Source organism: Microtus oregoni, unplaced genomic scaffold, assembly GCF_018167655.1.
Source record: "Microtus oregoni isolate MIOR12 unplaced genomic scaffold, Mior012 000006F_ref0000085, whole genome shotgun sequence".
Classification (NCBI taxonomy): Eukaryota; Metazoa; Chordata; class Mammalia; order Rodentia; family Cricetidae; genus Microtus; species Microtus oregoni.
This window is the reverse complement of record NW_024543065.1, coordinates 38,632,354-38,646,080: the sequence shown is the minus strand read 5'-3', so window position 1 is coordinate 38,646,080 and position 13,727 is coordinate 38,632,354. Positions and strand designations below refer to the sequence as shown.

The following is a 13,727-nucleotide window of genomic DNA, read 5'->3' as shown; positions in this document are numbered from 1 at the left end:
TTTTACCCACCATTAATTTTCTGTCTGAGACATGTGCACTCTGGCTTAAATACAGCTTTCTGAAAAGTGTCTTTGCCAGGCCTGGTGGCACAGGACTTTAATCCCTGCACTCAAGAGGCAGAGTCAGGTGAATCTTAGTGGGTTCAAGGTCAGCCTGATCTACATAGTTCCAGAACCCCCATAGGTAACAATGAGACCTGGTCTCAAACAAAACAAAACAAAACAAAACAGACCAAAAAAAATTTGAAGAAAAATGGAATGTGTCTTCTTGTGCTGAATTTTTAATTTTGTATGTTGGAGTCTGGAAAGCACCATATGTTGTTTAAGAGTACGAGGTCACAGTATTTTCACAGTTAGAAAAGGCATGCATGCCAGGTGGTGGTGGATATGTCTTTCATCCCAGGACTAGGGAGGTAGAGAAAGGTGGATCTCTGAGTGTGATGCCAGCCTGGTCTCCAACTCGAGTTTCAGGACAACTAGGGCTACACTGAGAAACTAATCCCCAGGTCATATCCATCTGAAGTCCTCTGGGTTTGGGGTCTAAAGTGCATGGATTCTCCAACAATAGGGACTCACCTTCGACCTCTGGGATGCCACCATGGGCAATAGCTCTGTGACCAACAACTTCAAAGCGGGCTTCTCACACCTGATGTTGGTTGTTGTGTTAGAAAGTCTGTGACTCTTGTGAGGAAAATCATCAGCCCAAATGGGAGCTCTTATTTACACTCTAAATGTACATGCATACACAGATTTGTGTGTATCGCAGGCATTTTTGATAGATGATAGTAACATGATTCCTTATGGCATTTTGAACATCCTTACTGTTATTTTACCCCCCTTCTGTATTTATATTTGTTCCTTCTCCATAATGAAATCTCTCTCCATTTTTCCAGTTCCCCCTTTAAATCATTGTTCCCTGTTATTCCCTTCTCTATTACTCCCCACACCCCATAGTAGTCTGTTTTTATTGTTCTGGCTACTGCACTCACTCTAGGTTGTATACTCACATCTGAAGATTTGGAGCTAGGAACTGCCTATGAGAGAGAATATGCAATGTCTGTCTTTCTGGATCCAGGTTACCTCACTCAATAGGATCTTTTCCAAGTCCACCCATTTCCCTGCAAAGCTCATGATTTCAATTTCTTTATAGCTGAATAGTATTCACATTTTCACTACCCATTTGTTAGTTGAAGGAAATTTAGTTAGGTAGTTTCCATTTCGTAGCTATTGTGAGTAGAGCAGCAATGAACATGGTCGAGCAAGTATCTATGAAGTACTATGTTGAGTTTTCTGAGCATATACCAAGAAATGGAACAGCTGGGTCATTGCTTGACTTGTTTAAGGTGAGGATTTATTTGCTTAGGTGAGGGTTCTCCATATGGATTTCCAGAGCGGTAGATAAATTTGTTTGTTTGTTTTTGTTTTTTTCTAGACAGTTTCTCTGTGTAGCCCTGACTGTCTTGGAGCTAGCTCGGTAAACCAGGCTGGCCTTGAACTTACAGAGAAGTGCCTGCCTCTGTCCCCACTCAGGGAAATTAAAGGCTTACACCACCATACTCAGGTAGTGGCTACATATTTTGTTGATAGGATTTTTATTCCCTATGTTTTTGTTTTTGAAGTTGTTGTTTGTTAGATTAATGGTAGTATTTTTTCTTCCTTCTCTGTGAGAATTAGTGATTTGCTCTCTTGTCCATGGATTCCTTCCCAGTTCTCCTGTATTTATCTATTTTTCACATGAAATTTATTCTTTCACATGTTCTCATGGATGATTCCTCTGACTCTACTGTATGTTTTGCCTCTAATTTATTATCTGCAGTGCTGCTTTAGTGAAATCAATTGTTTTAACTGGGGACTACCTTGAAATGCATTTCTGTCTCCATCACCTTAAAATGACTTATTTTTCTGGAGGCAACAATATGTTTTACAGTGTTTTTTTTTTCCTCCAAGCTTCCAGTGTTGTTCATGCTGTCTTGGATTTGGGGTCATTGACTGGACACCTGATTGTATTCTGTTGCTTGGGTCTTTTCATTGTTCTTTAACAGTTTTCAGTAGTAATTTTTGCTTTTTCTTTTTGATCCCTTATATGAAAGTGCAGCAAGCTGTAGTAATAAGGGCGGCGGGGCTTCATTCCCAGCACCCCGGCCGCCTGGCTAGCTTATGCCCCGAAATAATTACATGGACACTGTATTCTTTTAATCACTGCTTGGTCCATTTCTATCTAGCCTCTTCTAGGCTAATTCTCACATATTAATTTAGCCCATTTCTAATCATCTGTGTAGCACCCCTAGGTGCGCTTTCCGGGAAGATTCTAGCCTATGTCCATCCTGGGTCAGAGCTTCATCGAGTGCATCTGCCTGGGAGCTGGGAGCATGGCCACTCTCTGAGGCGTCTGCTCCCGAGAGAGAGAGCTGTGGAGTCTGAGCTCACTTCCTCTTCCTCCCAGCGTTCTGTTCTGTTTACTCCTCCCACCTATCTTCTAACCAATGAGGGCCAAGCAGTTTCTTTTTATTTAACCAATGACCTTCCTCCATCAGCAAGCCATCTATTCATTATTCCTGGAAGAGAGACTCAAAGAAGAGAAACAAAAAGAAATGGTTGATTCTCCTGTAAACATGCCCCAGGTCAGTGGTCATGTCCATTATTGTTCTAGAAATGTTATATTTTGAGACATTGAAAGCCTTTAATTTTCTATTCCTGATAACATTTTAACTTTATTATGTTGCAAATAAACAACAAAAGTTCACATACTGAAATTAACCAGACCCAAAGATTATACAATTCAATGAATTTGTTGTTGTTGTTTCTTTGTTTTGTTTTTAAGACAAGGTTTCTCTTGTATATCCCTGGCTGTCCTGAAACTCACCTTGTATACTAGGCTGGCCTGGAACTCACAGAAATCCACCTGCCTCTGCCTCCTGAGTGCTTGGGGTTAAACGTGTGTGCCACCAATCCTGGCAACTCAATGAACATTTATGCCCATTAAGATAGTCATTGGGAACAGAAGCTCTGGAACCTCACATAGGATTTCATATTTTCACAATTGAATATATTGTGATGTACTCATCCACCACCGAAATCCAAAAAGGCCTGTGACAGTATTAGAAGGAGAAAAGAAATTCTTTTTAGCCTTTTTCATAACTGGGGTTCACCTGCATTCATTCTTACTTCAACTCTAATAGTTAACCTTTTTAGTTCTTTTTTCTGCTGTACTCATTGTTTTCCATATACATGTATTGTTGGCTAGGTTCTTCATATGATGGGAAATGTGGTTTCTTCTTTCTACCACTGTATGACCTCACCTGATAACTGCATGTTTTGAGTCCATCCATTTTCCTGAAGTTTTGTATTACATTTTCTCTTCAGATGAATAGTATTCCACTTTATGTGTATACCATTTTTACTATCTGTTCACCTGTTGACAGACAATTAGGTTGATTGCAGTACTTTGATGTGGTGAATGCAGAAGCAGTGAACATGGATGTAAATATCTCTATATTGGGGTGTAGAGTTCTCCAGTTAAGTTCCCAGGAGTGATGTTGCTGGGTCATATGTTATTTCTCGCTTCAATTTTTTAAATAATCTGCAGGCTGCTTCTCACAGCTGTATTAATTTATACTCCCCCCTCAACACACACCAACAGTTAATGAGGGTTTGTTGGGGACCAAGAAACCCCGCCGACCAAAAGTACTGGCCAATCTTCCTCATCCTCTCTGAACAGCTTGCTGCTGAAAGCATGATCAGTTGTGACACAGTTCTCGGAACGGTTTAACCACAAGATATTCCAAAAAGATATTCCAAAAAGATATAATAAGAACAAAAACAACTATTGCAAAAACAACTACTTCCTCCTTGGCCTAGGGCGCAATAGTTTCCAATCCCCTCTAACCTTACCCCTCCCTGCCAGAACCACCCTATAAGAATGAAGCCCTGCTAGCAATAAACGGAGCCTTGACGCATCTCAGACTGACTCTGTCATTCTTTACGCGCTTGGTTCCCTTTCTCTTTCCCCCCATTCCTACTCAGGTGATTCCTCCTCGAGGCCCACAAATTACCTGGCCTGCTGGATGGGTCAAGGGTTCCTTTCTCACAACATCCTCTCGAACATTTGTTGTCAGGTTAGTTGATGACAGCCATTCTTTGCCAGGGGTGATGTACTCTTTCAAAGTAATTTGTGTTTCCATGGCATTTTAGGGATCATTAAGATTTAAAATATTTGTTGATCATTTGTGTTTCTGTCTTTAAAAAGTGTCTATTTAGTTCATTTGCCCTTTTGTTGATTGACAGTTTTATTTCCATGTTACTTAATTTCTGTAATTTTTGGTAATGTCTATATTTGAGCCCCTATCCCAAGTGTCGCAGGTATAGATTCTCTCCTGCTTTATAGGTGTCTGTGTGCTCTGCTGATTGTTTCTGCTGATGTACAGAAACTCTTGGTTTTCATGGTGTCCCATCTGTTGATAGTTGGGTCAGTTCCTGTGCTGTTGCTGTTCTTTCTAATCAGTAATTTCTTGCCCATCTCAATATCCCCATGGATATTCCCTATGTTTCTAAGTTTCTGTGTTTCTCATTTTAAATAAGGGTTTTGATACATTTTGAATGGATTTTTATATAAATGAATAAAAATCTCATTTCATTTTCCTACTGGATCTAGTTTTGCCCCCATTATTTGTTGAAGAGGACATGTTTTTGTATCTATCTTTTTGCCTCCTTCATTAAATATTCAATGAGCATAGCTTTCTGGTTTTCTTTCTGGGTCCTCTATCATATTCTGGTATCCTCCTGTCTTATTTTTATGCCCATAGCAGACTAGCTTTATGACTACAGCTTTATAATACAGATCCATTATTCTGTATTTCCTGTGGCACTTTTCTCTGTTCTGCCCCATTTTGTTGTGTTTTGTTTTGAGATCCCATATCCACTTATGACCTGTACTTTGGCAAATATGCCACACCTTTAATTCCAGTACTCTGAAGGCAGAAGCAGGTGGCTCTGTATGAGTTCAAGACTAGCCTTTCCTGCAGAGTGAGTTCCAAGACGTCCACAGAGAAGTCATGTCTCGGGGAAAAAATAAAATTGAAGCCCAATTGATATGGAGGATGGACTGTATCCTTATATATTGTTGATTGTGGTCTCATACACTGTGTATGAGGGATCTGTGCCATTTCCTTGAATCATGTTTATAAAAATGCATATTGAAACACATGGACTGGATTGTTACAACATCTTAGAGACATGTGGAATTAAGAGAGACTTACATCTTTATATATATATATGTATATATATATATATATTTGGTTTTTTGTTTGTTTTGTTTTGTTTTTGATTTTCAAGACAGGGTTTCTTTGTGTAGATTTAGAACTTGTCCTTGGACTTGCTCTGTAGACTAGGCTCACCTTGAACTCACAGAGATCCACTTGTCTCTGCCTCCTGAGTGCTGGGATGAAAGGCGTGCACCACCACTGCCTGGCATATCTTGGTTTTTAATACTAAATAATACTTGGTTAAGCACATTACAACATGGCTGGCACATGCTGTTTGATCTTGTCATGAAACTGATGTTCTTAATTCAGATTGTAGCCTACTTGTATTTCTCTTTTGTATTTAATATTAGGACAGTGATGATGTGTCCATGTGTTTGTTGACACCTGATATCTGCTTCTCTCAGGAGAATTGCTGCTCACATCACTCACTTGGTTAGGATGCTCAGTGGTGACTTTCCAAACTAGAGAGATCAGGCTTTTTTTTTTCTCTCCCCTAATCCCCCAAACAGGATCCCACTGTGAAACCCTTTGACTACAACTTATTATGTAGCATTATGTGAAATGCAGCAGGAAGAATATCTTGGGATATTGACTGGCTGATGTGCATAAACCATCACATTTGGTGCAGAAAGTACATTCCTCATCATTGCTTTGGTCTAATCAGTTCCTGTGAGAACAATGGCTCTCCTCCCCTACCCTGAACCCGCAGTGTTTTAAAGTAAAGATTTGGGAAATGGGCTCTGACCCTCAGGTCTGCATTTCCATTTTTGTTTTTTGTTTTGTTTGGGTTTTCAAGACGGGGGTTTCTCTGTAGCTTTGGAGTCTGGCCTGGAACTCGCTCTTGTAGACCAGGCTGGCCTCAAACTCATAGAGATCCCCCTTCCTCTGCCTCCTGAGTGCAGGGATTAAAAGCTGAGCCACCACCACCTGGGAAGTTTGTGTTTCTATTCCTGACTCATGAATCACACAGAATATGCCACCACTTTCCATTTCCAGAGAAATAAAGGAAGAATCATGAACACTATTAACTTAAAATCTTTTAGACAATACAGCATAAGTACTAAAAAGTATACATTGAACATACAGAATTCAGATGCTGTAGCTCAGATTTTCGCGTGAGCCATTCTTCTGTACTCTGTCATATTTGTAAAGCAATAAAAGGTGACAGTAATTCTCACACAATTTAATGTATCCATTTATTCGTAGGAAGTCGATGCCACTTTTAAATGCATTCACAGTCACTGTACTTATGTGTACATGCTTAGCTGCAATGAAAATATTATTTGATGTGATTTGATTTTGAACTTCCATTAATTTGTACAACTCTTGGGGAGTGAAATATTCTTCAGAACTTCTAAAAATATTATTTGTCTAAGTTGGCTTTATGTGTTTTAGGAAAATTTTAGATTATATTAGATATGGCTGATGCAAATTTTTCTACCTTCCCAAATATTCTTATAAAATTAATTTCATGAACTATCTATCATATATATTAATGTTAAAATTGGCAGTCTGAAGTCTAGTTACACTCCTTGTTACTGAGGGAAAAAAATACAAAACTTTTTGCCTATGTCAGTATTAATATCTGCCTTCCATACCTACACTTTTGCTATTTAGCTAGGTGTCAGGCCTAGAGTTTAAACATCCCAACAGAGCCTGTTAGAATAGAGTCATGTAAGGCACAAGCACACACAAGATTGATTGGTGTCAGTGTTTTAGCATGATCTACAGGTACAGCATTTAATGCACATTTCCTCATGATGATTTTTCCTTCTGAGACATGTGCACTGTGATCCTGTGAGACATAAACACAGCATCCATAAGAGATAGAAAGTCATGTCCAGATCTTAAATGTGTGTTTCATATATCTACTTGTGACATTATTATGTCCTCCTGTTTTGAGAGAGTTGGAAAATTCATTATAGAATGTTACTGTGTTTAAAAAAAAATCATCTTTTTCAGTAATTGTTTTCACTCATCTACATCTCTAATTTTCTTAAGTCTTCTTCTGTTTAGAAAAGTACTCTGTCCATTACCATCTGGTCAACTGTACTTGTGTTTCCTTGTTTATGGGCTTAGGGTTTCTCTGCGTAACAGCCCTAGCTAGCTGTCCTGCAATTCACTTTATAGATCAGGCTGGCCTGGAACTCAGGAATCCACCTGCTTCTGCTTCTTGAGTGCAAGGATTAAAAGTGTGTGCCACTACACTCAGCTAAACTGTACTTTTAAATTGCAGGGTCTGTTGACCTTCAGGGATGTGACTGTGGACATCTCCCTGGAGGAGTGGAAATGCCTGAACTCTGCTCAGAGGGCTTTGTACATTGATGTGATGCTGGAGAATTACAGCAACCTTGTATTTGTGGGTGAGAACAGTTTGCTTTTAGAATTTGTAACTCATCTTTGTATGTACTGGCTTCACAGGCTGTAAAAGCTCTGTTAAGCTGTCTTGGAAACAGCAGGAGACTAGGGAACATTTGGTAAAAAGAAAGAACTTTTTTATGGTATCTGAAAAAATAAACACCTTTATTCTTTTAAAAAAAAAGCCTTTAATCTTAAAAGGAATTGGGTCTTCTGAACTATACTCTTTATGGTTGAATCAAAGCTAATTACTATCCTCAATAATTGTTTCATCTACCTTGAAGGATTCCATTCTGTTTTTGTGAGAATTCATACAATTATAGTGAATGAAAATTGTGAACTACTGAAAGCTCTATTTTCAATAGTTGTTGGTTGACTTAAGAGAGAACTTAGAGAAACAGTCATTTATCAAATATTTAATCTTAGAACAAGCCCTGTTAATATGACTTGTACTCATTTTCAGAGAACTATTGCATATGTGATCCTGTCCATCACCATGTGAATAATGAAAAGAAGTCTTGTCAGTGTAATGAGCTTGGTAAAGTGCTTCATGACACCTCCACATGTGCATTCTATAAAACAAGTGAAACTACAGAAAACTCTAGTAACTACAGATGCAGTAATCACAGAGATGACTCCATTGACTCATCAAACCCAGAAAGACATGACAGCATGCACACTGGAGAAGAACCTTGCAAATCTAAAGACTTTGAAAAATCTTTAAATTTGTGTCCCAGCATTAATAAAGATCAGAGATTCTCCAATGCAAAGAAAGAGCTCAGGGAGGGAGAATATGATTATTTCGACTCCATATACAGTCTTTTGCAACAAAGAGTCTACGTTAAAGAGAAACCACACCAGTGTGAGAAATGTGGGAAATGCTTCAGTACTGCCTCAAGCCTCAGTGGACAGCAGAGAATCCATACTGGAGAGAAGCGCTGTGAGTGCAATGTTTCTGACAAATCTTTCACTCCATATACAAATCTTAAAACACATCAAAGACTCCACACTGGAGAGAAGCCTTACAAATGCAGTGACTGTGGCAGATCCTTTACCCACTATTCATCTTTTAGAAGGCATCAGAAAATTCACTCTTTAGAGAAATTATACAAATGTAAAGAGTGTGGTAAGTCCTATATTGAGTTATCACATCTTAAAAGGCATTACAGAATCCATACTGGTGAGAAGCCTTACAAATGCGAGGTCTGTGACAAATCATTTAATCAGTGCTCAAGTCTTAAAACACATCAAAGACTTCATACTGGGGAGAAACCTTACAAATGCAAAGAATGTGGAAAGTCATTTCCTCAGATGTCAGCATTTCATAGCCACCAGAAAACGCATACAGGAGAGAAGCCTTACAAATGTAAGGAATGTGACAAATCCTTTGCCCACTGTTCGAGTTTCAGGAGACATCAGAAAATCCATGCTGCGAAGGAACACTATCCGTGTCTTGAGTGTGGCAAGGTCTTTCATCAGCTTTCACGTCTTAAAAACCATTACAGATTGCCCAGTGGAGAGAAGCCTTACAAATGCAATGAGTGTGCCAGATCCTTTACCCACTATTCATCACTTAAAAGGCAACAGAGAATTCATTCTCTAGATGGATTATACAGATGTAAAGAATGTGATAAGTCCTTTATCCAATTATCACATCTTAAAAGGCATCACAGAGTCCATACTGGTGAGAAGCCTTACAAATGTGAGGTTTCTGACAAATCCTTTACCCAGGACTCAACTCTTAGAATACATCAGAGAGTTCATACTGGAGAAAGACCTTACACACGTAAGGAATCTAACAAATTTTTTTACAAAGTGCTCAAATCATAGAGCACATCAGAAAATTCATACTGGAGAGTAAAATACCATTTAAAAAATAATGTGACATAACATTTATCCAGTATTCTATGCTTACAAATCACAACAGTATACATAATAGAAACATAAATAGCCAGGAGTCGCGGTGCACACCTTTAATCTGAGCACTCAGGAAGCAGAGGCAGGAAGATCCCTGAGTTCTGAGTTTGAGGTCAGCCTTGTCTACAGAGCAAGCAAGTTTCAGGTAGCCAGGGCTACACCGAGAAAACCTGTCTCGAAAAACAAAACCAATAAACAAAAAAGAAAGAAACAAAGAAATTTGTGAAAGTCTTTAAGGAAGATTAAATCTTAGAAAATATCCCCAAGTTTATGTTGAAATAAAATTGAAAATGTAAGTGTGTGAAAAAGCTTGAGTTTTGGTTTTTTTTTTTTTGCCTTTCATTTTTTTTTTCTTACTGTGTATGCTTCCTTTGCCTCCTTGTATACTGTGCACTTCATGTTTGCCTGCTACTTGTGGAGGTCAGAAGAGGGCATCAGATGCCCTGATGCTGTAGTTACAGACAACTGTGTGCCACTTCATGTGTGTTGGGAATTGAACACCCGCCCTCTAGAAGGGATGCCAGTGCTAGTAACCACTAAGCCATCTCTTCAGTCCCTGGAAAAAGCTGTAATAAAAACATTTATCTTGTTCAACATCTAAAAATTCACAATAATGCCCGGTATGGTGGTTCACACCTTCAATATCTGCACTCTGGAGGTACAAAAATTATGCGGATGTATTTACACCAAACTAGAAACAAAATGATATAGCTTCCATTAACCACCAGTAGACCCTTAAGAGGGAAAGGAGACTCTTGGAACACTCCCTCAGCCATGATGAAACGGCAACTATTCAACCTTACTCAGTTGCTTATTGGCAGTACCGCGTCACCCACTATCAACTACAAGAGTACACTTCTTTCTCCAAGGTTGAGAGTAGTAAAGATTGGTAATTATGAGCAGGAATATTTAGATGGCATAATAACAACATGATCATCAAGAAAACATCAGTAGGTTCTGTCTTTGGACCTTTAATTCCCAAGCCATGGTTTTTGGCCATGTTTACAGTACTTGGCATGAATTCCCTCTGTGGAGCGGACTTCAAATCCAATCAGGACAGAGGTTGTTTATTCCCATAAGCAGTCGTGCCAGGGTTGCACCAGTGCACACATGTTGGCTAGTAGGTTTGTTTGTAGAATGTAGGGTACAGGAGTAGATAAGACCATTGACATCTTTTCTTTGCAGTCCTGTGAGACTCTCCTGGTTAAGTTTAAGATCTATCTTGCAATCAAAGTGTTTGGGACCTTCAGCAACACCATGTACTTAGGGTGGCCAAGTAAGAGCCCTTGTAATGGCCTGCTTTGGGGTTGACTATGGGGCCTCCCTGTCTAGTAAGCCCTAGGCCGATGACCCATACCTGGTACAGAGAGTTCCATTTAATATACCTGGTGTCTGGAAGCAGCATTATTTACCCTTGTGGGATATCTCCAAGGATTTTAAATTCATGTTTAATATTAGCTTGTAAGAAAACAGGATTTCATAAGACTTCATAATCCTTACTTTTGGTTGACCCACTTCTTCCTGCCCCATTCCCAGTTAAAGACTTAGAACACATTATTCAGTGTCCCATTAGTTATGATCTGCTGGCCTGGTCTGTCACCTGGGTACCCTGGTTTTTTTTTTAAGAAACGAGCCCTGCCCTGTCCCAAGCCCTCCCCTTCCACAGAGGGAAGCAAATATCCTGTCTCCTCCAGCCTGTCCTCTCTCATTCCATCTCTCTCCTGAAGAGGTGACTTCTGTTCTCTCCCTCTCTTCCCCCCTTCTCCTTCCCTTCTATAACCCACTAAATGAACTATACCCACTTTCTCTGCATGGTGTCTATCCATCTCTCACCTGCCACCACTCCTCATGGGACCGGCTGCCCCACCGACCCTCCAAAGTCTCTCACCTCAAAAGAATTCTGGGATCCTCTAGGCTTCGGGATGACTCAGTGGTTAAGAGCACTGTCTGCTCTTTCAGAAGACTCACTTTGAATTCTCAGCACCCTCACATGGGCACTCAATCTGTTACCTCAATTCCAGAACATCCAGTGCCCTCTTGTAGCCTCTTCAGGCACCTCTGATGCACAAACATACATGCAGATAAAACACGTCTCTAAAGAAAAAGAAGCCAAATTGTTGGTTTCCCAATTTTGGTTTGTCATTGGTTACTTATCTGTGATAATTAGATGTTTGTCATTGTTTCCACAGAAATCAAGTCCCATTCTGTAATTGGAGTCACACGGGAATTTTCTTTTTTGAGACTATCTAGACGAATATATGAAAGTTCCCTCTCTACTTTTCACTTCCACAGGAGTGTATGACTTCCTTTCCCCACATTTATGCAAACATTAGTTATCATTTCTGTTCCTGATGATGGCATTTGTAAATACTAATTTACTTATTATGTATACAATATTCGTCTGTGTGTATGTCTGCAAGCCAGAAGAGGGCACCAGACCTCATTACAGATGGTTGTGAGCCACCATGTGGTTGCCGGGAATTGAACTCAGGACCTTTGGAAGAGCAGGCAATGCTCTTAACCACTGAGCCATCTCTCCAGCCCTGATGATGGCATTTGTAACTAGGGTGAGATGAAAAGCTCAAGGAGTCCTAGTCTGCATTTTCTGATTGCTTTATAGCCGCTTTTCTTAAGTTTGGGTTTGTTGTTTGTTTTATTTTTGTTTTTACTGTTTTAATTTTGAGGTTATTATATTATACTAGTTATACATTATACTCTAATATACTATAGTATATGTTATGTTATACTATATATGCTATACTATATATATAATATACATACTATACTATAATATACATTTTATTATTTTACCTTTCCTTTTCCTCCCATATACCTCTCCCTGATCTCTTAAATTTATGGCCTCTTTTTTTCATTGTTACTGCATATTGATATATCCATGTATATATATTTCTCAATATAACCTATTCTGTCTGTGTCATGTTCCTTGTATGTAAGTTTTCAAGGCTGATCATTTGGTATTGGGTAACCAATTGTGTGTTCTCCTCTGGGGAGACTATTTCTCCTGCTCCAAGCATTCCCCAGTTGCTTTTAGTTCTGCGTGTAGGGTTGAGGCCTTGTGGACTTTTCCCCAGCCACTTGGCATGTCCATTGTTATCCTTGTTCCACTCCTTTTGGGTGATCGTGTTAGTGAGATTTTTATGGGAATAGCCTCTGGCCTTACTAGGAAACACAAACCTCACAGCAAACTCCCTGATCCACTCTGACTCTTACAATCTTTCTATCCCCTCTTCAAATTTTTTTCTTTAGTCTTAGGTACAGGAGTGTTTTGTAGATGAAATCCATTGAGTCTGACCTCCACAACTCTGCATTTGATTAGTTGTTGGCTTTTTTTGTAGTGATCTCTGTTGCAAAGAGAAATTTTCTTGATGAGGGATAAAGACCTTGCTTATTTCTGGGTACAAGGAAAAATGTTTAGATTCTTGTTACGGATTATACTGGTTTAGTATAGTGGTAGTTGTAGTTTTCCTCCAAGATTCACGTCTTCACCTGCACCAGTAGGGAGCACCTGTCATGGTTTCCCTTTTGTTAAGAGGGTCTTAAACAATTAGAAAGCTGTTTTGTTACATGAAGGCATGCCTGCCACTACTGCAATGGGCTGACCACTGACTTTTCAAAATCCAAGTTCCTGAACTGTCTCTCCCCAAGTCTCTCCACAATTTCAGTATTTGGTTTTGGCTTGTCATGTTTGTGTCATGAATGGGACACTGGTATCTGAATTTAGCCTGTTATTTTTTGGTGTGTGTATGTAGTCCAGGAGGCTGGTAGTCAAGTCGAAGTTTGGGGGTAATACCGGGGTGCAGTGTCCTCCTAGTTCCAGTTCTGGTCTAGGCTGGCAGCAAACAAGTGGGGAGGCTGTGCAGAGCGGGTCCAGGGCAGCCTGACAGCTGAAGCTGTGTGGAAGACGGCCTGAAACAGTGGGAGTGATGGGTCTCCAAGGAGGAGGGACACTGGTATAGACCAGAGGAGTGATGGCAAAAATAAAACAAGCTAGGAACGCCAGGAAAACTCAATGGGTGGGCAGGGACAAAGGAGTACGTAACCGGAACCTGTGTATGATGGACAGGTTCGGAGGCGGCTCTAAGAAACACAGGCGGGAGGGGCCGGAAAACCCTCCATTTTCAGAAGTACCTCAGGGAAACGGTTGTATTTTGCTAGTGGTGGCGAATACAA

The 13,727-nt window shown here is 39.8% G+C and overlaps 1 protein-coding gene across 1 annotated transcript in view; it reads left to right on the top strand.

The window, feature by feature from the left end:
* The first annotated feature begins 2,597 nt into the window (after positions 1-2,597).
* Positions 2,598-13,727, top strand: part of LOC121449249 (zinc finger protein 54-like) — a 30,736-nt gene continuing 19,606 nt past the window's right edge. The window contains exons 1-5 of the mRNA XM_041653555.1: positions 2,598-2,621; positions 7,498-7,624; positions 8,083-8,523; positions 8,556-8,559; positions 8,780-9,405. Of these exons, the coding sequence (XP_041509489.1) occupies positions 2,613-2,621; positions 7,498-7,624; positions 8,083-8,523; positions 8,556-8,559; positions 8,780-9,405 (1,207 nt within the window). The 5' untranslated portion in view covers positions 2,598-2,612. The remainder of the gene's footprint in view (positions 2,622-7,497; positions 7,625-8,082; positions 8,524-8,555; positions 8,560-8,779; positions 9,406-13,727) is intronic.